At 43.9% G+C, this 27,879-nt stretch overlaps 1 protein-coding gene across 3 annotated transcripts in view; it reads right to left on the bottom strand.

The window, feature by feature from the left end:
- The window catches only part of PARN (poly(A)-specific ribonuclease), a 203,494-nt gene extending 178,138 nt beyond the window's left edge, over nucleotides 1-25,356 (bottom strand). The window contains exons 1-11 of one of the 3 annotated variants that reach the window (XM_011983663.1): nucleotides 25,281-25,348; nucleotides 24,693-24,770; nucleotides 23,286-23,365; nucleotides 22,385-22,452; nucleotides 22,222-22,303; nucleotides 14,568-14,628; nucleotides 7,893-8,058; nucleotides 6,309-6,374; nucleotides 5,534-5,572; nucleotides 3,743-3,785; nucleotides 1,395-1,475 (exon numbers count right to left, since the gene is read on the bottom strand). In XM_011983663.1, coding sequence (XP_011839053.1) covers nucleotides 1,395-1,475; nucleotides 3,743-3,785; nucleotides 5,534-5,572; nucleotides 6,309-6,374; nucleotides 7,893-8,058; nucleotides 14,568-14,628; nucleotides 22,222-22,303; nucleotides 22,385-22,446 — 600 coding nt within the window. In that variant the 5' untranslated portion in view covers nucleotides 22,447-22,452; nucleotides 23,286-23,365; nucleotides 24,693-24,770; nucleotides 25,281-25,348. Of the gene's footprint in view, nucleotides 1-1,394; nucleotides 1,476-3,742; nucleotides 3,786-5,533; nucleotides 5,573-6,308; nucleotides 6,375-7,892; nucleotides 8,059-14,567; nucleotides 14,629-22,221; nucleotides 22,304-22,384; nucleotides 22,453-23,285; nucleotides 23,366-24,692; nucleotides 24,771-25,197 lie in introns of all 3 variants that reach the window. The other 2 variants (XM_011983662.1, XM_011983664.1) reach the window with 2 other exon arrangements.
- Between the last annotated feature and the right edge of the window lie 2,523 nt (nucleotides 25,357-27,879).

Here is a 27,879-nt window from a genome sequence, read left to right as displayed (position 1 = left end):
GGCTGTCATGAAACAGTTCCTCATCGCCTCCTGGATTCTGAGGACCTGTGAGGCTCTCTGCCTTGTCTTCTCAGAAGAGAGCTGCAGAATACCAAAGCCCTGAGCTGTGGCCTAGAACTGGTTCCTCAGTGAAGTCACATCACACAACACACACTGCAATCATCTCGCACCTTTTCTTTTTTTTTAAGACAAGGTCTCACTCTGTCACCCAAGCTGGAGTACAGCAGCATAAACTTAACTCACTGCAACTGCAACCTCCACCTCCTGGGTTCAAGCAATTCTCCAGCATCAGCCTCCCAAGTAGCTAGGACCACAGGTGCATATCACCACACCTGGATGGTTTTTGTATTTTTGTAGAGATGGGGTTTCACTATGTTGCTCAGACTGGTCTCGAACTACTGAGCTCAAAGTGATCCTCCCGCCTCAGCCTCCCAAAGTAGTGCTGAGATTATAGGCATGAGCCACCGTACCTGGCTTCTAACTGGCACCTTTTGTTTCTGCGTTTTCCTTTTTAGTATGGGGGACAGGGACCACAGGCAGCACCTTTTGCTCATCTTTCTCTGTACAGGTAATATGCTGTCTCCCAAAGTGGGTCGTTGTATCTTTACTGGTTGAGTCAATCAGGAGTGACCCCGCCTAATGTACGTATGAGCATGACATTCATCCACATGCAAACCTACTCCTCTCTCCTCCACCTTTCCCCCGACCAATGTCACTCCAGCCAACTCCTCCAAGTGAACGGAACACAATCTACCCCATTGTGCAAATGTCTGGCATAAGCATTTTCCTCCTTCCCCCTTCCTCCTCCACCACCCACATCCAGTCATAAATTCCATGGATTCTACCTTCCAAATATCTCCAGATCCCATCTACACTGCTACTTACTATCCTACGCCAGGTCACCAACATCTCCTAGCTAGGTTACTCCACAGCTTAACTGGTCTCCTGCCTCCGGTCTTACTCACTCAAAACCATTCTTCACATGGCAAGCAGGATGATGTTACAATGGCACAACCTAAGCATGTCATCCTCATCTGTCAGATCATGTGCTCTGAACTTGGTTTAAGGAAAACTAGTAACTATACATGAAGTTAGACGTGGCAGTATTAAAGGGCAGTGACACACAAGCTAAATGAGAATCAAGAATACTTTCTTCAGGACTGGTTTAAGTAGACACTGGTCAACAGTGACGTCAGACTCACTTTGCTGGCTATGTCTCATGCTTAAACCTAACTTCCCCTTATTCTAGTCCAGGTTTTTCTGCCAATTCAATTGTTCTATAAAAGAAAATTATTCATTAAATTGAATCCAACATATGATCTGAACTAGACAGGAATAAATCAATATTTATGTTGCCATTTCTCACCCCCCAAGAACTAACATAGCCCAATTACCTGTTCTTTGGCATGTTTCTCCTGCTCTCTTCTTTTGCGTTCTTCTTCATCTACTTTGCTGATAACTATGTATCGCTCCTTCTAAAAGACATAAAGCAGATATATAATTTTCTTTTCCTTTTCTTTTTTTTTTTTTTGGCGACAGAGTTTCGCTCTTGTTGCTCAGGCTGGAGTGCAATGGCACGATCTGGGCTCACTGCAACCTCCACCTCCTGGGTTCAAGCGATTCTCCTACCTCAGCCTCAAGAGTAGCTGGAATTACAGGTATGTGCCACCACACCCAGCTAATTTTTGTATTTTTAGTACAGACAGAGTTTCTCCATGGTGGTCAGGCTGGTCTCAAACTCTCGACCTCAGGTGATCCACTCGCCTTAGCCTCCCAAAGTGCTGGGATTACAGGTGTGAGTCATGCGCCCGGCCACAGATACACAATTTTCTAGAGGCAACTTAATCCAAAAAATTCAGATTTCTGCTGCCATTAGAATTTTTTTTTTTTTTTTTGAGACAGTCTCATTCTGTCACCCACGCTGGAGTGCAGTGGCACAACCTCAGCTCACTGCAGCCTCTACCTCCCAGGTTCAAGCAATTCTCTTGCCTCAGCCTCCAAAGTACCAAGATTACAGGTGCGCACCAATATGCCCCGCTAATTTTTGTATTTTTAGTAGAGACAAGGTTTCGCCATGTTGCCCAGGCTGGTCTCAAACTCCTGACCTCAAGTGATCTGCCCACCTTGGCCTCCCAAAGTGCAGAGATTACAGGCATGAGCCACCATGCCCAGCCAGAAGTTATAATTTTTGCAACTACACACTTCTTTTTGTATGTGACAGGTTATCACTTCCATCGCTCAGGCTGGAGTGCAGCAGCATGATCACAGCTCACTGTAGCCTCAAATTCCTGGACTCAGGTGATCCTCCTACCTCAGCCTTCTGAGGAGCTGGGACTACAGGAATGTACCACTATGCCTGGCTAATTTCTTTTTATATTTTTAGTAGAGACAGAGTTTCACCATGAGTCCAGGCTGGTCTCAAACTCCTGGGCTCAAATGACCTGCTCATCTCAGCCTCCCAAAGTGCTGGGATTACAGGCCTGAGCCACCATGCCCAGTCACTGCAGTCTTTCATGAGCCAAATATAACAGAAAACACTTTGAAATGCCAACATAAGTTGAGCTGATGCATTACAAACCAAATTTTGTCTCTGTGTTTCCATGACATTTTCCTACAGTTTACTAATTCAACCCAACAGACATCAGTTAAAAATATCAACAGACTGTGAGAATAAGACATATCCTATGACAAATACTAAAAAAGTTATGTTGCATTTGAACATCGATTTCTGAAGAGTTTTAAAGTAAAATGCATATGTTGTATTAACATTAACAAAACTTACACATATATGTTGTATTAACGTAAGAAAAAACCCTGGATTTTCTGCCAACTAGTGTCAGATAACTAGTGCTTTCTTTCTCATATATATTTTGTGTCCACTAAAGATAAATCATCTACCAAGATTATTTTTCTACTTTATTTAATCTCTAATTTTATACCTGACTTAAGAGCAACAACAATTATAAAATTCAAACACTGCAGAAGGAACCCACCACTAGCCACCCGCTATCCATCACAATTCTATCAGTGTACCCTGCGTACCCAAGACAATAGCTATGCTTACGACCAGGATTCTAAAATTTAGTTTTATCTGCCCACGCAACATGAAGCCATTTCTTCACATGTACCATTATAGCTTTCTGCCATACTAAGAATACAAACTAACATTTGTATACTTTCAAGTTTACAAAGCATCACTTCCACTTACCCACAGTATCACCATAAAAAGGCTATGAGAAAGTATAGCTCACTGTTATCATGCTCAGCCCCAATGTACAGAAGAGGAAAATGAGGCTTAAAGAGGTCAAATGACTTACCCTAGGTTACCCAGCTCATAGCAAGCATAGACAAGGTACAAATTCTGACTTTCAGCACACTAGGGATTGGGGGCAGTGGCTCAGGTCACTGCTGTGGCTCACTCTGTGAGGCCGAGGCGGGCAAAATGTTTGAGCCCAGGAGTTCAAGACCAGCCTGGACAACAGGGCGAAACGCTGTCTCTACTAAAAATATAAAAAATTAGCCAGGCATGGTGGCACGAGCCTGACTTAAGTCCCAGCCTGGGAGGCTGACGTAGTAGAATCACCTGAACCCAGGAAGTCAAGGCTGCAGTGAGCTGTGATCACCCCACTGCACTCCAGCCTGGGCAATCAGAGCAAGATTCTGAGAAAAAAACAAAACGAAACCCGTATCAGCGTAACAATGAATGTGTTTAATGTTAGCGCTAGATAATTCTTGGGGTTACCTTTTCGGTTTCTAAAGTCTCCACATGAATGCCTTTCGGATACCTAAAGAAAAGAAAAACATGGTATCAGTAGATGAGTCAATGACAGCTAAATCCCAAAATATTTTATAAGCAACCATCCAGCTATAAATTAAGTAACGTAAGTTTTATTAACTATGAAATAATTATCACTACAATGAAGACTTCACAGCACATTTATTTTATAACGTTTCAGCTGCTAAATGTTTCCTTACCCTTGCTCGTAAACACATAAACATGGATTTGACTTTCAAATTAATTTTTTTAGGACTTAGGCATTTTCTTTCTTTCTTTTTTTTTTGAGATAGAGTCTTGCTCTGTCGCCCAGGCTGGAGTGCAGTGGCGAAATCTCGGCTCACTGCAAGCTCCGCCTCCTGGGTTCACACCATTCTTCTGCCTCAGCCTCCAGAGTAGCTGGGACTACAGGAGCGCACCACCACGCCCCGCTAATCTTTTGTGTTTTCAGTAGAGACAGGGTTTCATCGTGTTAGTCAGGATGGTCTCAATCTCCTGACTTTGTGATACGCCCGCCCTGGCCTCCCAAAGTGTTGGGATTACAGGGGTGAGCCACTGCGCCCAGTCAGGACTTAAGGCATTTTCTAAAATGTCCTACATCTCAAAATACAGTCAACTCATTACCAGAGTCAAATCTTTCTTCCAAATATAAAAATGTTTCCTAACTGAAATTGTGAAAGTCTTATTTTATTTATTTATTTATTTTTTGAGATGGAGTCTCACTCTGCCATCTAGGCTGGAGAACCGAGCTGCAATCTTGGCTCACTGCAACCTCTGCCTCCCAGGTTCAAGTGATTCTCCTGCCTGTGCCTCCCAAGTAGCTGGGATTACAGGCATGTGCCACCATGCCCGGCTAAATTTTGTATTTTTAGTAGAGATGGGGTTTCACCATGTTGGCCAGGCTGGTCTTGAACTCCTGACTTCAGGTGATCTGCCCACCTTGGCCTCCCAAAATGCTAGGATTATAGGAGTGAGCCACCACACCCGGCCTGAAAGTCTTTTTAGATTGCACGGGGCATATAAAGAGGAGGTTTTAGATGGTCAAATCTGCTGCAGTTTTGCATGGTATTAACAGTTTGCATCAGCCAATGAGAAGGATGTGGAATGCAGGTGGAGTAGGCTGCAAGGATGACATGACAGGAAAGGAGTGTGGGCAAACTAAACAGCCCTTTCCTATTGTGTTCAAAGTATATTCCCAGTATACATGTCACCAGTAGATTCCAATGGAAGAACAAGGTCCCCAAAGTCAAATGGAAATGTCCACCTGTCTATGTCAATGTTCAATTTCTGAATTGAAGACCCACCTGCAAACACAAGGAAACCAAGGGAAACATCCTTGGAAAAATACACACACAAACGTCTGGATGTTATTTCAGGGGATTCACAGACCTCCTGAAACCCATCCATAGTCTCACCCTAAGTTAAGAACTCTTGCTTTACCAAAAGCATCTGAGTATTTCCTAGGTCTGAAAACCAAATATTCATTGTATACCCCCAAAGGACAAAAACACTACCAATCCATAGCTTAATGGATGCACCAAAGTGATAATTATTTTAAGAAGCCTTAAAGCATCTGTTAAAAAACAGTAACAAAAGAAAATTAAGTGAGTATTCAACTTAAGAAAGCAGGGGAACTTGGTGGGGTCAAATCACTGAGAACCGCAGAATTTCAAAAAGGAAATGAGAGCTAAGAAATTATATTTAGTCTTTAAATCCTGGGTCCCCCAAAGAGCTCCTGCATACAATATAAATACTTACTTCCAACTCAAAGTCTGATAAATTAGTTTTCTTTGGAACCTATAAAAACAAAAAAAAAGGTATTGATTTTGGTTCATTAGAAGTAAATCCAAACTGATCAAGCATTTGTTGAGAAGGATTTCATTTTAAAAAGAGACTTCATTAGAACTGACAGGTAATTTGCAAACAAAAATAGGCAGGTTATTTGACGTGGGGGGAATTCCTCATCACTTGTCTTCTAAAATTTTCTTTAATATTATACTGCTTTTATTGAAGAGGTAGAAGTTCTTGTCTAATCAAAATATTGCTTCCTGCGGCTGCATAAAGAGAGTTTAAAGTAGACAGACGCATTAAAATACTTTTGTGAAGCTCCTCACAAAGTAAAAGGAAAAAGACAATCACGTTACTAACTCTTTGAAATGCTAATGTTTTTTAAATGCAGAGAGAAATTAAAAGGGTAGAAGTAGCCTGAAAGTGAATTCTTTCTTCTGAAGCCTTCATGTACTAAGCACTCCTCAAGGCCAAAGTAATTATGCCACTCTTGGGCATAACTGAAAGTCAAGGTTGCACAACAGTTTTCTCCGCTCCAGGTATAGGACAAAGCATTCATTCAGTGTCTCAGTATACACAGTCATCCCCACTGTGTAACGCTAAAGTTAGTGCTTAATTCTTGAGAACATACCAATAATAATGAGACCCTTTATAAAGGTGTTTTGAAAAGACTAGATGCATCAAATGCCACAAATCATCTACCTTTCTGAAAAAAGAACACGCAGAAATGTTCAGGACAACTAACCCGGTACATGGCTCTAAATCCAAGTTCTTGTTTTCTTCACTTTGTAATAAATCTTCTATTTTCTCTCTGAAGAATTAGAATAGACCATGACCATCAGTACCTTTAAGGAATTAAGTCATCAACCAAGAAAATAATCACAACCAAAAACAGTCTAAATATAAGAATGTGTGACAATGTAATTCTACCAAATTACCCTATAACTTTTAGTTCAAAGACTTTTTAAAAAATGCTTTATTTTGACCTAGGCATAGAATTCCAGCACTCTGGGAGGTCGAGGTTGGGGGGGATCACTTGAGCCCAGGAGTTCGAGACCAGCCTGGGCAATATACTGAGAGTCCCTCACTACAAAAAATAAATGTTAAAAATTAACTGAGCATGGTGCAGTGTAACTGTGCTCCCAGGTACTTCAGAAGCTGAGGTGGGATGATCGCCTGAGCCTGGGAAGTTGAGGCTGCAGTGAGCTGTGATCACGCCACTGCACTCCAGCCCTGACAACAGAGTGAGACCCTGTTTCAAAAAATAAATAAAATGAAACAAAAAAAGCTTTATTTGGCATATTTTTGGGGGAAGAGGGTTACTGCTGTTATTAATTAGTGACAACTTCTCAAGGACTCGTCAGTACAAGTGATTTAATTTTTGACTTTCCCAGTAAAATGGTTACACCAACAACTAAGCTAAGCAAGACCAGACACTTGTCCAAGATCATATCTGCTTGTCAGCACCTTTACTGCAAGCAAAGAGAACATGGACATGCTGCACGCTGGATAAGCCTGATCCACTACTCTGCCTTCAAGGACATCCGACAGTGGCTGTCAGGTATTCAGTACATGCAAGTTTTAGAAGTCAGCTGATTAGCATTTAAAAAACAAGAAAAGGGGCCAGGCAATGGCTCAGGCCGATAATCCCAGCACTCCGGGAGGCCGAGGCAGGAAGATCCCTTGAGCTCAGGAGTTTGACACCAGCCCAGGAAACACAGTGAGATCCGTCTCTATTTAATTAAAAAAAAAAAAAAAGTCCATGCAGGTCTGCCCATGTACTGAAATCTCGTGCCTAGTGACATGTAGCAAGTCCAAGTACAATACATGGAACTCTATTTACAATTTGTTGCTGTTGCACAAATTTGAATATGCCGGCTAGGCATGCTGGCTCACGCCTGTAAGCCCAACACTTTGGGAGGCTGAGGCGGGCGGATCACTTGAGGCCAGGAGTTCGAGACCAGCGTGGCAAACATGGCAAAACCTCGGCTCTACTAAAAATATAAAAATTAGCTGGGTGTGGTGGCGCACACCTATAATCCCAGCTACTCAGGAGGCTGAGGCACAAGAATTGTTTGAACCTGGGAGGCAGAGGTTGCAGTAAGCCAGGATTGTACCATTGCACTCCAGCCTGGGCAACAGAGCAAGACTGTCTCAAAAATAAAACAAAAAAAAATTTTTTTTAATATGCCACAATTACATCCTGCCATTCACAACGTCACACCTGTGTGTGTACTATGTTTGCAAAGCAGAGGTTTGAGATACACATGCCTGTCATGCCCCAATATACAGCACACAATGCATGCTTAGTTTTAGTTTAGGAACTTACACCACTTGGTCAATAAACTTCTTTTGATCCTCAGGAATCGTGACAGGACATTTTGAAGTGTTAGGAGATACGTAGGACAGAGCTCCTGCACCATTCGCCTGTGAACGTTTTTCATCATACTGCTCTCTTAACTGTCTTTCTTCTTCCTGATTTAAATATGGAATTCCTAAGCATGATTTTAAAAAGAACACATTAGCAGAAGTAACTGTCTAACATAAAATTTGTTTAACAAACCAAAGAGTCTAAATTACTCAGGAAAGATTTACCATATTTAACTACATCTCAAAAAATGAACAGAAAGGCAAGTGATTTTGAAATGTGTTTATCATTCATCCATTCATTCAGTCTTCTTTCAAGAAATATTTATCTGGCACTTATGCTTTGCCAAAGCATTATATTAGGCACTGAGGAATGAACAGTGACAAGCTGATGCATCCTTCTCTGAAGGGAACTACTTCTGACAAGATAATCAGGAAAGTAAGGGAAAACCCAAAGGATGAGAATAATTCGGATATGAAAGGAGCTAGGGGAAGAATCCTTCGGGTAGGGGAACAAGTATGAATACCCAGAAGATGGCAATGGCTTGGACTGTTCCAGGAGCAGCAAGGAGCTGGTGTGGCCAGACGTCATGAGCAAAAATGGAATGGTACAGCATCAGATTGGAGAGAGTATGGAGCAAGATTCTGCAGGCCCTCACAGGGTAAGAAATGCACATTATTCTAACAGTCACTGGACAACATTAGAAGATTTTAAGCAAGATAATTACCCTACCTGCATAATGCTTAAAAGGCCATGACAACTACTCTGAGAGTGGAAGTTGGGAAACAAGTTAGGAGCAATTATCCAGGCAAGAAACAACAGCTGCATCAGAGGTCAGCAAATTTTTTCTTTGTTTTGTTTTAAGACAGAGTCTTACTCTGTCACCCAGGCTGGCGAGCAATGGCACAATTTGAGCTCACTGCAACCTCTGCCTCCCAGGTTCAAGCAATTCTTCTGTCTCAGCCTCCAGAGTAGCTGGGATTTACAAGAGTGCGCCATCACACCAGGCTAATTTTTGTATTTTCAGTAGAGACAGGGTTTTGCCATGTTGGCCAGGCTGGTTTCGAACTCCTGACCTCACTGCCCACCTCAGCCTCCCAAAGTGCTGGGATTACAGGTGGGAATCACTGCCACCACGCCCGGCCAGCAAACTTTTTCTTAAAAGGCTTGATGGTAAATATTTTAGGCTTGTGGGCCATGGGGCTCTCTGTTGCAATACTCAACCCTGCTGTTGTGGCACAAAAGCAGCCATACACAGAATGTACATGTACAGGCATAGCTGGAGTCCAACAAATCTTATTTACAAAACAGGGAGCAAGCAGTGGGCTGTCATTTGTAACCCTGGCGTTGACTACAGAGATGGCAGGGTAGATGGAGACAGTGATTTTCAAGACATAAGAGGTAACATTTACTGATATCCTGGAGATGAAGGATAAAGGGAAAGGCAAAATCAGGAAAAACACCTTGCAGCCGGGCGCAGTGGCTCATGCCTGTAATCCAACCACTTTGGGAGGCCAGGGAAGGTGGATCACGAGGTCAAGAGATGGAGACAATCCAGGCCAACATGGTGAAACCCCATCTCTACTAAAAATACAAAAATTAGCTGGGCATGGTGGCGTGTGCCTGTAGTCCCAGCTACTTGGGAGGCTGAGGCAGAAGAATTGCTTGAACCCAGGAGGCAGAGGTTGCAGTGAGCCGAGATCATGCCACCGCACGTCAGCCTAGTGACTGAGTGAGACTCTGTTTCAAAAAAAAAAAAAAAAACCTTGCTCTTTGGTTCAAGCAATTGGGAAGATGGTAGGGCCACTAACTGACGTGAAAACAAAGAAGAGAAAAATAGGTATTGGGGTCCAAGGAGTGAAAATCAAAAGCTACCTTTTGGACATACTATTTTTTTTCTTTTTTTTTTTTTTTTTAGGACTAAATCTTGCTCTTTCACCCAGCCTGGAATGCAATGGCACAATCTCGGCTCACTGCAACTTCCACCTCTCAGGTTCAAGCAATTCTCCTGCCTCAGCCTCCCAAGTTGATGGGACTACAGGCACCCATCACCACGCCCAGCTAATTTTTGTATTTTTAGTAGAGACAAGGTTTCACCATGTTAGCCAGGCTAGTCTTGAACTCCTGACCTCAGGTGATCTGCCCGTCTCAGCCTCTCAAAGTGCTGGGATTACAGGAATGAGCCACTGCGCCCGGCCACGGACATATCAAATCATCTAAGGGTATACACAAATTAAAACTTGCAGTTACAAGCTCAAGAGAAAGGTGTTGAAATATAAATTCAGTTATCACTGGGATATGGGTGGTATTAAAAGCCATGGGGACCAGGCGCAGTTGCTCATCTCTGTAAGCCCAGCACTATGGGAGGCTGAGGCAGGCAGATCACCTGAGGTCGGGAGTTCAAGACCAGCCTGACCAACACAGAGAAACCCTGTGTCTACTAAAAATACAAAATTAGCCAGGCGTGGTGGCACAGCACTTTGGGAGGCTGAGGAGGGCGGATCACTTAAGATCAAGAGTTTAAGATCAGCCTGTTCAATATGGTAAAACGCCCTCTCTATCATAAAGTACAAAAATTTGCCATGCATGGTGGCACGCGCCTGTAGTCCCAGGTACTCAGGAGGCTGAGGTGGGAGAATCACATGAATCTGGGAGGTGGTGGTTGCAAGTGAGCCAAGATCACGCCACTGCACTCCAGCCTGGGCAAGAGGGTGAGACTGTCTCAAAACAACAATAACAACAAAGCCAAGGGACACTAAGGAATTTGTAGAAAGAACAATGAATGCAGAAAACCACCATCTGTCAACGATAACTGCTTAAAGCAAGAATTATCAATGGATGCTAAAACTAACTGGCAAAAAAAGTGGTCCAAGTTAACATCAGCAGTAACAGGACAAATGACATCATGTGCCTCCTGGTATGATATACGGAGAACACACTCAAAGGAGAAGCAGGGAAGGCAACAGATAGCGAAAAAGCAATGTAAGTCAACAGATTGCTGAAACAGGTACCAGAGCCAGTGAATTAGAAGCACAAGAAGTAGTACTCTCAAAGAAAGAAACATTAAAAACACTAAAAACAATAAATGAGGCCATGCACAACAGCTCATTCCTATAATCCCAGAGCTTTAGGGGGTAGCGGCAGGAATACTGCTTGAACCCAGGAGTTTGAGACCAGCCTGGACAATATAGTGAGACCCTGTCTCTATAAAAAAACATAAAAATTAGCTGGGCATGATGATGTGCGCCTACGGTTCCAGCTACACGGAAGGCTGAAGTTAGAGAATCACTTGGGCCAGGGGGTCAAGGTTGCAGTGAGCCATGAATGTGCCAATGCACTCCAGCCTGGTGACAAAGCAACACCCTGTCTCAAAAAAGAAAAAAAAAAAAAAAGATAGTAAATGAGAGGTGCAGTTTTTGACCCTAAGATCCATGACACTGCCACTGGTATAGGGGACTAAAGACAGATAGAAAGAAAGACTGCTGACCACCTGGTCAAGAAACAGACCAGAGCATTTGCTGGTTATCCTTGAGGATACTAAAGTCACCCAGAGAAGGGCAGGAGTGGAGAGAATGATAACACACCAAAGCCAAGGCTATGATGCACGCTGCGGCTACAGGAGTCAGCACAGAGAGGGGCTGCAGAGCTGGTGACAGCCTGAGAATGGTGGCCCCTGTACAAAACAAAATTCAGGTGCCAGGCGCGGCGACCACACCTGTAACCCCAGCACTTTGGGAGGCCAAGGCAGGTGGATCATCTGAGGTCAGGAGTTGGAGACCAGCCTGGCCAACATGGAGAAACTGTCCCTAGTAAAAATACAAAATTAGCCAGGTATAGTGGCACATGCCTATAATCCCAGCTACTTGGGAGGGTGAGGCAGGAGGATCACTTGAACCCGGGAGGCGGAGGTTGCGGTGAGTCGCGATCGCACCACTGCACTCCGGCCTGGGCAACAAGAGCAAAACTCTGTCTCAAAAAAAAAAAAGAAAAGAAAATTCAGGTGTCTGAAGGTGGCATGGGGAAACAAGGAGGACACCTAGCACAGCCTGGCCAGAGGAAGACAAGAGTGAGAGGGAAAACCACCAGGGATGGAGAAGGCTACAGGGGGAAACTAACAAGAGGAGTCACCTGGTTTCCTTCCAGACAAGGAAATCAAAGGAACTTGAGAGAAGACTGCTGTAAGGAAAGGGCCTGACATTTACAGAGCCTGAATGGAAAGTCTTGCAAATGGAGAGATGAGGATGTAAGTCAGATTTAGAGCATATCAACAACAGCATGGGATGAGGCTTGGTAGTATGGACGACCTGGGAGTCCTAACTATTGTGACTAAAATATTCCAGGGCATGACTATAAAACAGAAGAAGGAGGCACATTCCAATCTCGCTGTTTCTCTTCTTCTATGAAAAAAAAAAAAAAAAAGTTAGAACTACGCATCCATACGAGTACCGGATAAAGTGGTTCCTTCAAGAAATGCTGCCACTAGTCCAATACAATGCTCTAAATGCATTTGGAACTTCTATTTTATGACGGCTTTCAGAGTGAAGTACGAGACTAATAAAAAAAAATGTCTTTATAATACCCAAACTGTATTGCTCTGCTGGTTCACTCATTATGTGAAGTAGCTTTGGCTCAAAAAAAGTTTGTTTTCATTACCTCCAAAGATCGAAATCAACAAAAATTAAGATGCAGCACCACTGAAGTAATTAAAAAACAATATGGGCCAGGCCCAGTGGCTCATGCCTGTAATCCCAGCACTTTAAGAGGCAAAGGCGAGTGAATCACGTGAGGTCAGGAGTTCAAGACCAGCCTGGCCAACATAGTGAATCCCCCTATCTACTAAAAATACATAAATCAGGTGTGCATGGCGGCGTGTGCCTGTGGTCTCAGCTACTTGGGAGGCTGAAGCATGAGAATCGCTTGAACCCGTTAGCGGAGGCTGCGGTGAGTCGAGATCACATCACTGCACTCTAGCCTGGAAGTGAGATTCTGTCTCAAAAAAAAAGAAAAAAAAAAAACACCAATATGGCATCGGTACTAAACACCTTGCAAAGAGGTTCTGCTGAGAAGAGGAGAATTCATTTGAGGCCCATGTACTTTTTTCTGAGAAAAGTTCAGTTATTCTTGTTGGGATAAACCTCCTTCCCTCCTTCATTCATTAATTCTACAGTCACCATGGGGGAAAAAAAGCAAAATTTATGTAAATAATTAAATTAAAATATTGACCTTGTACATACTTAATGCCACTGCAAAAAGCACGGTCTTCCTAAACACTTTTGGAGAAGCAAATGAAGAGGAAGGAAAACCAATTTGAAACGCTCTGATGTCCAGTACTCATGCACCCACTTGCATCAAATATTTGGTGATACAGAAAAGAAATCATGCTATGCAAGGGGATGTGAAATGAACAATACACAGTCCCTTCCTCAGGTGCTCCCCAGGCCATCACCCTAGCAAGTTAGCTATTATCAATCGTGCAGTCTCTGTACTTTCCTTCTCTCGTAAGAAACTAAGATACTGTCTCCAACTATTAAAAAAGCAACAGGGAGGCAGGGTGTGGTGGCTCACGCCTGTAATCCCAGCACGCTGGGAGGCCAAGGCAGGTGGATTGTTTGAGAACAGCAGTTTGGGACCAGCCTGGGCAACACGGCAAAATCCCATTTCTACAAAAAATATGAAAATCAGCCAGGCAGGCTGGCGCAAAGCTGTAGTCCCAGCAACTCGGGAGGGTGAGGTGGGAGAATCACTTGAGCCCAGCAGGTCAAGACTCCAGTGAGCTATCATTGCACCACTGCACTCAGCCTGGGCGACAGAGTGGGACCCTGTCTCAAAATAATTCTTGCCAGCAGAGGTGTTACAAAAAACAAACATAAAAAATAAAATAAAAATAAATATGCACTAACTGGCAAAGAGGGTTTTCATTACAGCATTACTGGAATACAGTATATTTGTGAAGTACACACCTCTTGTTACACTGAAAGAAAACAAGGCAGCATTTCCCACAGGTGGTGAGTTAGGCCACTATGTCACACCAGTGGTAGAATAAACTGCACTCAATAAAAACAGGAGTTTGAAGGGCCTTATCAGAGTTAAATGAAGTAGCATCTATTCTGTTCAGCTCATGGCTGATTTTTTTTTTCCCCCTAAAAGATCACAGTAGGCTGGGCGTGGTGGCTCACACTTGTAATCACAGCATTTTTGGAGGCTGAGGCGGGCAGATCACAAGGTCAGGAGATCGAGATCATCCTAGCTAACACGGTGAAACCCCGTCTCTACTGAAAATACAAAAAATTAGCCAGGCGTGGTGGCGGGTGCCTATAGTCCTAGCTACTCGGGAGGCTGAGGCAGGAGAATGGCGTGAACCTGGGAGGCGGACCATACAGTGAGCCTAGATCACGCCACAGAACTCCAGCCTGGGGGACACAGCAAGACTCCTTCTCAAAAAAAAAAAAAAAAAAAAATCACAGTAAGCAAGTTTTTAAAAATTCTAAGGCTGCACATGGCTACACAAGTATGCTGGAACTCTGAGACTGTGTTTCAGCAGACACAAAATAATAATTCTCAACCAAGTCCAGACTTACTTCCTAAGGACATTGTGAAGGTTTATAAGCTCTAAAGATAGGTTACCCATAATCTTACCATTGCGAAAAACTTTATTAAAATCAAATCCCTGGCTTGCTAGAAAGTCAATGCTGGAGCTCTGAAACAGAGTAAACAGAACACATGTTTTGGGGATGTTAGTGGCAGGAATATAAAGAGATGCAGAGAAGTAACTCAAACAAGAAAACAAAGACAACAAGGCAAGGAAGCAATGTGCCAAAGGTCACAATACAAGGAATTTCTACTCCACAAACAATCTATTAACCGCTTAAAACATTTGGGCTTTTCTCCTTTGTAGCTTACAAAACAAACACCCTTTGTTTTACAATTCTTTTTTTTATAGACAGGGTCTCCCTATGTTGCCCAGGCTGGTCTCAAACTCCTGGACTCAAGCGACCCTCCTGCCTTGGCGTCCCAAAGTGCTGGGATTACAGACATGAGTCACCACACCCAGCCTGCTTCATAATATTTTTAAAATATCCATTGGGTAGACCGGCATAGTGGCTCACGCCTGTAATCCCAGTACTTTGGGAGGCAGAGGTGGGCACATCACTTGAGGTCAGAAGTTCGAGACCAGCCTGGTCAACATGGTGAAACCCTGTCTCTACTAAAAACACAAAAATTAGCCAGGTGTGGTGATGTGCACCTGCAATCCCAGTTACTCAGGAGGCTGAGGCTGAGGAGAACTGCTTGAGTCTGGGTGGAGGAGGTTGCAGTGAGCCGAGATCGAGCCACTGCACTCCAGCCCAGGCGACAGAGCAAGACTCTGTATATATAAAAAAAAAAAAAAAAATCCACTGGGTGAACAGATATTCTCCCAATAGGCAGAAAGCTCCTGATCTCTTGACTGTTGTAGTACTGACTAGGAAACTGTAAATAGAACTAAAATGTATTTTATTACCCCATCCCAGGTTCAAGTTTAATGTAGCCTACATACACAGGTTATAAGACACTGACATCCACCTCAAATTAGATAATGAAGACCCAAAATCTTAACTAAATGTTCTCAATGATCAAGATCACAAGGGAGGCCAGGCACCATGGCTCATACCTGCAAACCTAGCACTTAGGGAGGCCAAGGGAGGAAGATTGCTTAAGCCCAGGAGTTCAAGACCAGCTTGGGTAAAACAGTGAGATCCCATCTCCACAAAAAATGTAAAAATTAGCCAGGCATGGTAGCACATACCTGTAGTCCCGGCTACACAGGGGCTGAGGTAGGAGGATCACTTGAGTATGGGAGGTCAGGAGGTTGAGGCTGTAGTGGGCTACTACCATGCCACTGCACTCCAGCCTGAGTGACAAAGTGAGACCTTGTCTCAAAACAAAAAAGATCAAAAGAGAAGTTCCCAATAATAAGCCTTACTAAACAAATATATCTTGAACCTAGCATGAGCCAAAATATGTTCCCAGATTTAAATAAAAACATTAGACTGGGCTGGACATGGTGGCTTACACCTGTAATCCCAGCACTCTGGGAAGCTGAGGTGGTTAGATCACCAGAGCCCAGAAGTTTGTGTGACCAGTCTGGGCAACATGGCAAGATTCCACCTCAATTAAAAATAATAAAAATAAAGTTATTTAAAAGTAAGTATATATTAGGCTGGGTGCAGTAGCTCACACCTGTAATCCCAGCACTTTGGGAGATTGTGGGAGGATAGCTTGAGCCCAAGAGTACGAGACTAGCCTGAGTAACATAGGGAGACATGTCTCTACAAAAAATTTAAAAATTAGCCAGGTGTGGTGGTTCCCATCTGCAGTCCCAGCTATCCCACAGCTGAGGTGGGAGCATCAAGAAAATCATTTGAGCCCAGGAGTTCAAGTCTGCAGTGAGCTGTGATCGCACCACTGGACTCCAGCGTGGGTGACGGAACAAGACTCTGCCTCTTAAAAAAAAACAAAAAACAGGTTGAGTGTGTTGGCTCATGCCTGTAATCCCAACACTTTGGGAGGCTGAGGTGTTCAAGGCCAGGAGTTCAAGACCAGCCTGACCAACATGGTAAAACCCTGTCTCTACTAAAAACAAAAACGAAAACAAAAACAAAAAACACTGGCCGGGCACAGTGGCTCATGCCTGTAATCCCAGCACTTTGGGAGGCCAAGGCAGGCGAATCACAAGGTCAGGAGATCAAGACCATCCTGGCTAACACGGTGAAATCCCATCTCTACTAAAAATACAAAAAATTAGCCGGGTGCGGTGGCGGGCGCCTTTAGTCCCAGCTACTCGGGAGGCTGAGGCAGGAGAATGGTTTGAACCCAGGAGGCAGAGCTTGCAGTGAGCCGAGATCACGCCACTGTACTCCAGCCTGGGCGATGGGGACTCTGTCTCCAAAAAAAAAAAAAACCTTTGAATTAACAAAACCTTTTGCGGTTTACTAGCCACTACTTTGATTTGTCGTAAATGTAACATTTTCAAGATTGAAGAGTTGAAGCTGGGAACAGTCTCATGCCTGTAATTCCAGCACTTCGGGAGGCCAAGGCAGGCGGATCACTTGAGGTCAGGAATTCGAGACCAGCTTGGTCAACATGGTGAAACCCTGTCTCTACTAAAAATACAAAAATTAGCCAGGCGTGGTGGCATGCACCTGTAGACCCAACTACTTGGGAGGTTGAAGCAGAGAATCGCTTGAACTCGGGAGGCGAAGGTTATAGTGAGCCAAGATCATGCCACTGCACTCTAGCCTGGGCAACAGAGTGAGACTCTGTCTCAAATAAAATGAAAAAATTCAGGACATGAGAATACGTATTTGGGAAGACAATTTGAGACACCCATCAAAACTTTAAATGCATATATCATATGTCTCAACAATGCCCCTTCTAGGAAATCTATAATACAAAAAAATTCTTACCTATACAAAAAGATATACTGCACACAGAAGTTGACTACAGAATTGCTGATAACCATTGGAAAGCCTCCAAATTTCAATTAAGTAACTGATTAAACAAATTATATGTATCCATACTATGAAATAAAAGACATTCTGCTGAGTGGCAAATGCGAGTTGCATAAAATGTGAATATTAGGATTCCACTTACATATATATACATATTTTTAAGACGGAGTCTCACTCTGTCATCCAGGCTGGAATGCAGTGGCGCGATCTTGGCTCAATGCAACCTCCACCCCCCCGAGTTCATGCCATTCTCCTGCCTCAGCCTCCCGAGTAGCTGGGACTACAGATGCTCGTCACCAGGTCCAGCTAATTTTTTTTGTATTTTTAGTAGAGACGGGGTTTCACCGTGTTAGCCAGGATGGTATCAATCTCCTGACCTTGTGATTCGCCAGCCTCGGCCTCCCAAAGTGCTAGGATTACAGGCGTGAGTTACCGCGCCCAGCCCATTTTTTAAAATGTAAGCCTGGCACAGTGGTACATGCTTGCAATCCCAGCACTTTGGGAAGCCAAAGTGGGCAGACTGCTTGAGCCCAGGAGTTTGAGACCGGCTAAGGCAACATGGTAAAACCTTTTCTCTACAAAAAATACAAAAATTAGCTGGGCATGGTGGCATGTGCCCGTAGTTCCAGCTACTCAGGAGGCTAAGGCAGGAAGATCACTTGAGACAGCAAGGTCAAGGCTGCAGTGAGCCATGACTACACCACTGCACTCCAGCCTTGGTGACAGAGAGATTCTGTCTCATAAAAAAAAAAAAAAAAAGGCTAATAGGTATGTGTGTCTAGGTATATGTGTATATGTATACATGTACATAAAAGCTAGGAAAAAAGGAATAAAACAGGAAGGAAGTGGCATGGGAAAAGTAAGAAGAGAAACACAGCCAAGCGCAGTGGCTAACACCCATAATCCCAGCATTTTGGGAGGCCAAGGTGGGCAGATCACGAGGTCAAGAAATCGAGACCATCGTGGCCAACATGGTGAAACCCCGTCTCTTCTAAAAATATAAAAATCAGCTGGGCATGGTAGCACATGTCTATAGTCCCAGCTACTCAGGAGACTGAGGCAGGAGGATCGCTTGAACCCAGGAGGTGGAGGTTACAGTGAGCCGAGATCACACCACTGCACTCCAGCCTGGCAACAGAGCAAAACTCCGTCTCAAAAACAAAGAGAAAAAAAAAAAAAGAAACACATCTGGGCAGGCGCGATGGCTCACGTCTGTAATCCTAGCACACTGGGAGGCCAGGGCGGGTGGATCACCTGAGGTCAGGAGTTCGAGATCAGCCTGACCAATATAGTGAAACCTTGTCTCTATTAAAAATACAAAAATTATCCAGGCGTGGTGGCAGGTGCTTGTAGTCCCAGCTACTCTGGAGGTTTGAGACAAGAGAATTGGTTGAACCCAGGAGATGGAGGTTGTAGTGACCCGAGATCCGAGATTGCACCACTGCACTCCAGCCTGGGCGACAAAGGAAGACTCTATCTCAAAAACCAAAAAAAAAAAAAAAAAAAAAAATAAGAAACATCTCTTACTCTACATACAGCAGTTATATTTCAGTTTTTCACAACCATATATATAAAATACCTTCTATGAATTCAACTACAGATCTTTAGCCAGAAAAAGGAAGAGGAAGAAAAGAAAAAGAAGACAAAAATGATATAAACGTCCTGCTATCCTGACTGCCCTACTATTCTACAAATACACTCTTCTGGGTGTGAGTGTGGTTCTGTCAACCCATTCCTCCACATCTCGACAAGAATATGGGAGAATCTCACTGCGCACACAGGGTCCTATATTTTAAAAACATATTAAGTTGTTGCATCCTCAAATCCTATATGCTTTAAGGGTGATAAGAGCTTTCTGAGAGAGATTTTGACCCAATTTTCACCCTAATTACTAACTCCAGAACTGAATGCCCTTGTATGCAACTCTGCTACAACTATAGAATTTTAAATAAAACAAAAACCTTAAATGAAAGACCAAAGAAAATACAAAAATACATTTCCCTTTTCATACAATTCCCAAATTTACAGAGTCTAAACCTTTTCTCTGCCTTTGTTTTTCCAGACTAGAGAACCCCAGCACTTTTATTCGTCTGTTTTAGACATCACTCTCAGGTCTATCTTCAAGTCTATGACAGCTTTTATTAAAGGAATTGCTGGCAACTAGAACTGTATTAAGTATTCCAGGTGTACAATCACGGCTTGTACAATGGGTGAAGCTCCTCTGATCTGTTTCCAATACATTTCCCAAAATAACCAGATTTGTCTTAGTCATTTAAAACAGAGTGCCATCGGCCAGGCATGGTGGCTCATGCCTGTAATCCCAGCAATTTGGGAGGCCAAGGTGGGAGGATCACCTAAGGTCAGGAATTCGAGATCAGCCTGACCAACACGGAGAAACCTCATCTCTACTAAAAATATAAAATTAGTCAGCGTGATGGTGTATGCCTGTAATCCCAGCACTTTGGGAGGCCAACGTGGGAGGGTCACCTGAGGTCGGGAGTTCGAAACCAGCCTGATCAATATGGAGAAACCCCATCTCCACTAAAAATATAAAATTAGCCAGGATGGTGGTGCATGCCTGTAGTAACAGCTACTCGGGAGGCTGACACAGGAGAATCACTTAAACCTGGGAGGCGGAAGTTGCAATGAGCTGAGATCATGCCATTGCACTCCAGCCTGGGCAACAAGAGCGAAACTCCGTCTCAAAAAAAAAAATGAAAAAAAAAACAGAGTGCCATCCCTAAGGTGTCTCATTGCCACCCTCTGCTTTTGTTTGATTAACCCCTGGCCAAAGCCATGGAACCCACTTTAAGTAATTCTGTGTTGCTGGCACTACTAGAAAACTATATCCACACAAATTTCCCAACTGAGCCTACTTTTCCCTCAATGAAAATTTACCAAAAAAAAAAAAAAAAACCACACACACACACTATAAGGCCAGGTGCAGTGGCTCATGCCTGTAATCCCAGCACTTTGGGAGGCTGAGACGGGCAGATCACCTGGGGTTGGGGGTTCGAGACCAGCCTAATTCAACATGGAGAAACCCCATCTCTACTAAAAACACAAAATTAGCCGAGGATCTTGGTGCATGCCTGTAATCCCAGCTACTCGGGAAGCTGAGGCAGGAGAATCACTTCAACCCGGGAGGGAGAGGTTGTGGTGAGCCAAGATCATGCCACTGTACTCCAGCCTGGGCAAGAAGAGCAAAACTTCGTCTCAAAAAAAAAAAATGTACAAATACTCTTTAAGTATCCCATACCACAGTGATTGATAAATAGCTACTAACTGATTGCAGGGTAAAGGTAAAATGTCAGCTGGTTTACTTGCTAATTTAGGAAACTGTCTGTAAGACCAAAATTAACCTTCACCTTTTCTCTTTTGCCCACAAGCATATGATTAATTCTCGATTTCATTTGTTTATATACTGCCAGTTTTGAGAAAGAATTTGACATAACTCAATCACTGTGAAGTCTACCCTCGAGGCTTTCATAACTGCATTACCATTAATCTGCAAGAGAAGGGAAAGATGGCAAGACTCAAATGAATTCATGTTGTTAGTGGGAGAGAAGATAGGATGCAAGATTTTAAATAAGAAAAGATTAAGACTTATTTTTAATCACATAGCCACACACCCATACCCCTTATTCACATTCTCCTTATCCATTACAACAGATAATCAAGAGAGCAGAAAGGAAAAAGTGTATTTACTGAGTGTCTACCAGGTCAACTACACCACCTCTAGAGGAAATATCCTAAAGGAGAACCACCCTAATATTGCCCCATCAATTAAGCTCTCTTCTCCTCAAGAGGAAACAGTAGCTTTTTTTCTACCCCCTGTTTCCTAATTAGTGAGCTTGAGAAAAGGAAGTGAGCATAAATAGTTTAACCCCTTCTGGGCTCTCTCTTTTTGGATAGGATACACACATACTCTGCTTTTCCAGAAAATAAAGGTCGACACCCTTGGAGTGGATGCGAGGAGAATGAGTTAGAATAGCGAGAAGCCTCCCAGTCTTTTCTTTATTTTTATATTTATTTTAAAATAGAGATAAGGTCTCACTATTTTATGCCCAGGCTGGTCTCAAACTCCTGAGCTTAAGTGATTCTCCCATCTTAGCCTCCAAAACTGCTAGGATTACAAGTGTAAATTACCATGTCCAGCCAAGAAGCCTGTAAGTCTTGATGTGTAGGTGGTTCAACTTGGGGGTAAGATAATAAAAATCCCAAATGGAGTTACGAAGCTATGTTCTCAAATTCGGCTTTAGAATTACTAAACCTCATGTTCTCATATCCATCTGCCTGTCTCTGCATCTTATTCCATAATTCATTCTTTTTTTTTTTTTTTTTTTTGAGACAGAGTCTCGCTCTGTTGCCCAGACTGGAGTGCAACCTCTGCCTCCCCGGTTCACGTCATTCTTTTGCCTCAGCCTCCCCCAGTAGCTGGGATTACAGGCACCCCTGACCACACTCGGCTAATTTTTTTTTTTTTGTATTTTCAGTACAGACGGGGTTTCACCATGTTAGCCAGGACGGTCTTGATCTCCTGACCTCATGATCCGCCCACCCCAACCTCCCAAAGTGCTAGGATTACAGGCATGAGCCGCCGCACCTGGCCCTCCTTAATTCATTCTACAGCAAAGGAGGAGATAACAGGGTCATTCTTTTATTACCCTAAAACTGAAGGTCAAAGGTGAAATGATTTGCCCCAAAGCCCAAAGTTAGTAGTAGAACCAAATTCTGATTCCACATCTTCATGCTGCCTCATCAGCAATTCAGAAAAGAAAAAACTCAATTATGCTACTTACTTGACAAACAAATTTGACATCTGGTGAGGATCTATTGAAGGGTTTCGGGAAAACATAGAAGTTAAATGACTTCGTTATATACCTGGGATAAGATAAAAGGAGACTTAGGAGGTGACACTGTGCCACAAAAACAGAATTCTCAACGTTTGTTAAAACAACTTACTTTGAATCTGTGTAGTCATACTTAAAAGTGCAAAGGCCAAACTGAAATAGCAAAAAGTCCATGGAATGCTGGAAAAGGGAAATAAAACATGTCACAATAGTGCTGCATATTTCATGTGAGCATAGCATTCTCAAACAGGTGGGCTTTCTGAATTACTCAATGAGACTTCAGCAGAATACTTCCAAGTAGAACAGATTACACATATGAATCAGAAGCATTACTAATTTGTATACATTTCATAATACTTTTCCCATTTAAGGACCTATTTATCCATCATCCAAAGAATCATATTAGGTCTATTTTCAAATGATTAAAATAACTGCCTCATATTTCCTAGGAATCAAATTAACACTGAAAATGCTAAATCTTCCCCAAAATGTTTTCCAGCAAACAATTATTTTTGCTGTTTTAAATATCATTAAAATAATACTTTAAGGCCAGGTGTGGTGGCTCACATCTGTAATCCCAGCACTGTGAGAGGCTGAGGCAGGAGGATCGTTTGTGGCCGGAAGTTCGAGACCAGACTGGTCAACAAAGTGAGACCGATCTCTACAAAAGAATATGTAAAAATTAAAAAAAAAAAAAAAAAAAAACTAGCTGGGCACAGTGGCTTGCGCGTGTAGTCCCAATTACTTGGGAGGCTGTGGCAGGAGAATCACTTGAGCCAGGAGTTCAAGGCTCCACCGAGCAATGATCATGACACTGCACCCCAGCCTGGGTGACAAGAGTGAGACCTTGTCTCTAAAACAAGACAAAACAAAAAAAATCAATTCATGGCTAGGTTTGAGGAGAAAATACTGCACTTACAAAACCTTAATGTACAAGTTTAATAATATTTCTCTATCATTTAACATAAGGAAGACTAACATAAGAAAAAAGATTTTCTAACACATCCACTTGCCTTTTTAAGCTTCTGATACCTTTCTTCTGGAGTGTCAAAACCATTTGTTAATGCAGAGACTGAAGGTCCATCACTGATTCCTAGATTTTAAGAAATAAAAATGTTTAACTTACTAATAAATACTAACGTAAAAATGCCAGTCAACCATTCAGTGCCTCTATACTGTCATATCATGAACTAAGGTTACTTGGAAGCACTCCCTAATTTACTTTTTCAAAACAAGCATTAATTTTGCTGGCCACCAGGTTAAAACCTCTAATAATGAACTTAAGAGATGTGAATGTTTCAACTTGAGAATAGGCAGTTCCAGTGTCTAAAATGTGACTTAAAACACAGTAATCATTTAAGAAAACAAACTCTATGCTTGAATAAATTTTGCTGCTTTAAAAGATTCTTGTATAAGCACACATCAATAAATCCCTAAGTACATTACTGCCAGAGTTCCAGTCTTGGTCAAGAGTTTGTAGTGGTTAATATCTATACAAAGAATGTATCTTCAAGGTAAAGGGAAAATTATTTCTGGTGAAAACTCTTAGCTTCCTAGGGAAGTGACTCCAACTAGAAACTGCTTAAAGCCAAGGATAATATTTACCCCTGCATGGATTCTTGCATGGAAAATCAGACAGCAAAAATGGATATCCATATTAAAGGGAGTGAACCGTTCATACTGACATCGACAATTTTAAAACTAGCCTTTGCTCCCCCTAAAAAAGGGAAAAAAAAATTTGCAACTTTAAGTGTCAATGAAGTATTTCCTGCATACACATCTGCTGAGGCAGGCAATGAACACGTCCACTAATTCATAAAGAAATATCTCATTTATCTGCAAAAACCTGACCCTAGCCGGTCACAAAAGGGCAAATATTGTAAGATTCCACTTATATGATATGTCAAGGGCAGTCATATTCAGAGAAAAATGGCGGTTGCTAAAGGCTGGAGGAAGGGAGCAATAGCGAGTTTAAGGTGTAAAGAGTTGCAGTTTGTGAACATGAAGAAGTCCTAGAAACGGATGGGGATGTTTGCAAAGCAGTGTGAATGTGCTTCATGCCACTTAACTGTAAAGTCACTTAAAACGGCACATTCATGTTATATCAATTTTACCATCAAGAAAAAAAAAGTCTGACCCTAATCCTCAAGCTCTCCGCAATGTACATGCCGCACTGTTTTAAGCAGCACCAAAACCATCATCTCTATCTGCAATCCTGAGTGCAATCACAAACCCACGGCATTTCATTTCTTCCGTGCTTTTGAAACGTTTAAAAGGTAACATTGAGACCTGTGAAACCCGCCCAAGGCTACTAACAGCGAGAGGCCACCATCAAGCATAAGTCGTCTGGGGCTGGGGGACTGAAGGAGCCTTGGCTACGCACCGCAAGGCGGTAGCCTGAGCTTGCGAGGGAGGGATACCTGAAAACTCCCCATCGATGGCGAAGAAGTCGGCCTCCTCTATGGCCTGGTACACTTTGTGAAGATTACTCTTAAAATCTGCGGAGAAACCGAAAAGAGGCTCAGAACCAGTGGCCTGAATTCCTGCTAAGGGGAGAGGGAAGGAGGGCCGAGGACCTCCTGAGGCTGAGAGCCGGAAGGGAAAAAGTCTCGGAGGTGTGCACCGGGGCGAAGATAATCAGGTCCTCGAGGGGTGCATGGGCAGCGGGGACAAGCCCCGGGGGGTGCCCGGGCCAGAGAAGGACAAGGCCCTGAGTGGTGCCGGGATTGGAGAAGTACAAGGACCCTAGGATGCACGGTCCGCAGCGGGACAAGACCCCAAGAGGCGCACCGGCTTAAGGAGGGAAAAGCCCTGAGGGGCTGCCTCAGCCCCACGCCCAGCCAAATAGGCCGGCCATGGTCTCGGCCTAGCAGGCCAGGGATAACGGGGTGTGGGGAGGCGGGGAGGTGCACGGCGAACACGCACTGCTCCTGATAATCTCCATTCTGCAGAGTGGCCGGAACCCCGGCCCCACACGGGCCCGCGCTCGCCTCAGCGATTCTACTCGCCGAATTCCGCGGCGACCGCGGCAGTAGCTGAGGCAGCAGCAGCCGAGACGGCAGCCGCAACTTCCGGAAACAGCGCGCGCCTGCTGCGCTTGCGTCAGCGGCTGCGTCGGCGGCGGGGGCGGGGCCAAGGCTGGGCTCCTTTCACTCCTGACAGGGACAGGGGAGGGGCGTGGCTATCGAAGTCCCCAAGGCGTGGCCTAATTTGTGCGGGCATTCACTTTAGTAGGAAAAATGTGCCTGTCTGGACATCCAGTCAACCAGGAAATACTTATTGGGGTTCTACGAAATGCCCGCCACTCTTATAGGGGTGGAGATACAGTGATGAACAGGAAAACGTGCTCCCTGCCCCATTGTAACTTAAACTTGGGGTAAGGGGAAATTCAGGCAGGAGTCAAACTTGCCATTTGGTAACACCTGAAAATCGCTATTAAAAAAAAGAGCCGGTGATATAATACAGAATAATGGGATATGGGCGCGGTGGCTCACGCCTGTCAGCCTAGCACTTTGGGAAGCCGAGGCGGGAGGCTCTGTTGAGCTGAAAAGTTCGAGACCAGCCTGGGCAGCATAGTGAGACCTGTCTCTTAAAAAAAAAAAAAAAAAATTAGGCCGGACCGGTGGCTTACGCCTGTAATCCCAGCACTCTGGGAGGTCAAGGCGGGTGGATCAGGAGGTCAGGAGTTCGACACCAGCCTGGCCAACATAGTGAAACCCTGTCTCTCCTAAAATTACAAAAATTGGCCGAGCTTGGTGACTCACGCCTGTAATCCTAGCGCTTTGGGAGGCCGAGGCGGGCAGATTACCTGAGGTCAGGAGTTCAAGAGCAGCCTGCCCAAAATGGTGAAACCCCGTCTCTACTAAAAATACAAAAAATTAGCCGGGTGCAGTGGTGCACGCCTGTAATCCCAGCTACTCCGGAGGCTGAGGCGGGAGAATCGCTTGAACCCGGGAAATGGAGGTTGCTGTGAGCCAAGATCACGCCACTGCACTCCAGCTTGGGCGACAGAACGAGACTTCTTTTCAAAAAAAAAAAGTTAAACTAAATTAAAAGAATAATGGGAGTTGTTACTTAGGTGATCAGGGAAAGCAAAGCTGAGACTCTTAGTTACTGCATTAGCCTCTGGGAATACTATGTCGAGTGCAACACATGAGGGCCGGGACTAATGGAATTGTATGTTGGTTTAGAGTTGCTGTTCTCCAATGCCTAGCACTAGGCTGACACATAGTAGACGCTCAATAAGCGTGGGTTGAATGAATACATTCAAGTTGGTCTTTCACAAAAGCCAACTATGAAAAAGTGGTTAGGACCGGGTGCGGTGGCTCACGCCTGTGATCCTGGCACTTTGGGAGGCCGAGGCAGGCGGATTGCTTGAGGCCAGGAGCTCGAGACCTGCCTGGGCAACACGGTGAAACCCCGTCTCTACTAAAACACAAAAAATTAGCCTGGCGTGGCGGCACACGCCTGTAGCCCCAGCTACTCGGGAGGCTGAGGCAGGAGAATTGCTTGAACCCAGGAGGCGGAGGTTGCAGTGAGCCATTGCACTCCAACCTGGGCGACAGAGCGAGACTCCGTCTCCAAAACAAACAAACAAACAAACAAAAAGAAAATTGATTAGAAGACCTATTTTCAAAATCTATCTCAGTCACTTATTAGTTCTGGAATGTATTAAACCATCCTAAACCTCAATATCCTGGGATTGTATTGGGGCTCAGTGGTGCTAATCAATGTGAACTGGGAAGTACCGTATTAATAACTCTGTATAAATCACTGTTTAATGGGGGCCTGGCGCCATGACTCACACCTGTAATCCCAGAGTTTTCAGGGGCTGAGGCAGGAGGATCACCTGAGCCCAGGTGTTCCAGACCAGCCTGGGAAACAGAGCGAGAACATGTCTCTATAAAAATAAAATGAAATTCTAAAATGAGCCAGGCGTGGTTGTGCACGTCTGTAGTCCCAACTATACAGGAGGCTGAGGTGGGAGAATCGCTTGAACCCAGGAGGCGGAGGGTGCAGTGAGCCGAGATCGTGCCACTGTACGTCAGTCTGGAGGGCGACAGAGCGAGACTCTGTCTCAAAAACAAATAACAACAACAAAACAAAACCAGATAATCAGCATAAATTCTAGACGCTGTGACCTAGACGCTGGGAAGGGGTGAAATGTGGTGATAAAAAAATCATTTCAAGCTGTACGAGGTGGCTCACGCCTGTAATCTCAGCACTTTGGAAGGCTAAGGCAGGAGGACCCCTTGAGGCCAGATGTTCAAGACCAGCCTGGAAAACATAGCAAGACCCCATCTCTACGAAAAAAAATATTGTAATAGAAATAAAAGTCATTTAATTCCGATTCTTAACACCGCAAATTGAACTTATAGTCCTGTAATTTTCTACACAAAATGTGAAGGCAAAAAAATAACTGTGGAGAGTACAGTGCGGTCTTGTAATATTATTTTAATTTCTAGGCAAAGCTTGTATCCTCCGGATACAAAAACAGCCGCCCAGGAGGAAAAGACACTGACACTCCCGGGTACTTGGTCTGTGGGTGAAAAGGAAGGGGCGGGACCGGCGATGTTACGCATGCGCCCACTTCTTCCAGCTGGGAGA

Source organism: Mandrillus leucophaeus, unplaced genomic scaffold (genome assembly GCF_000951045.1).
Source record: "Mandrillus leucophaeus isolate KB7577 unplaced genomic scaffold, Mleu.le_1.0 Scaffold253, whole genome shotgun sequence".
Classification (NCBI taxonomy): domain Eukaryota; kingdom Metazoa; phylum Chordata; class Mammalia; order Primates; family Cercopithecidae; genus Mandrillus; species Mandrillus leucophaeus.
This window is presented reverse-complemented; position numbering and strand designations above follow the sequence as displayed.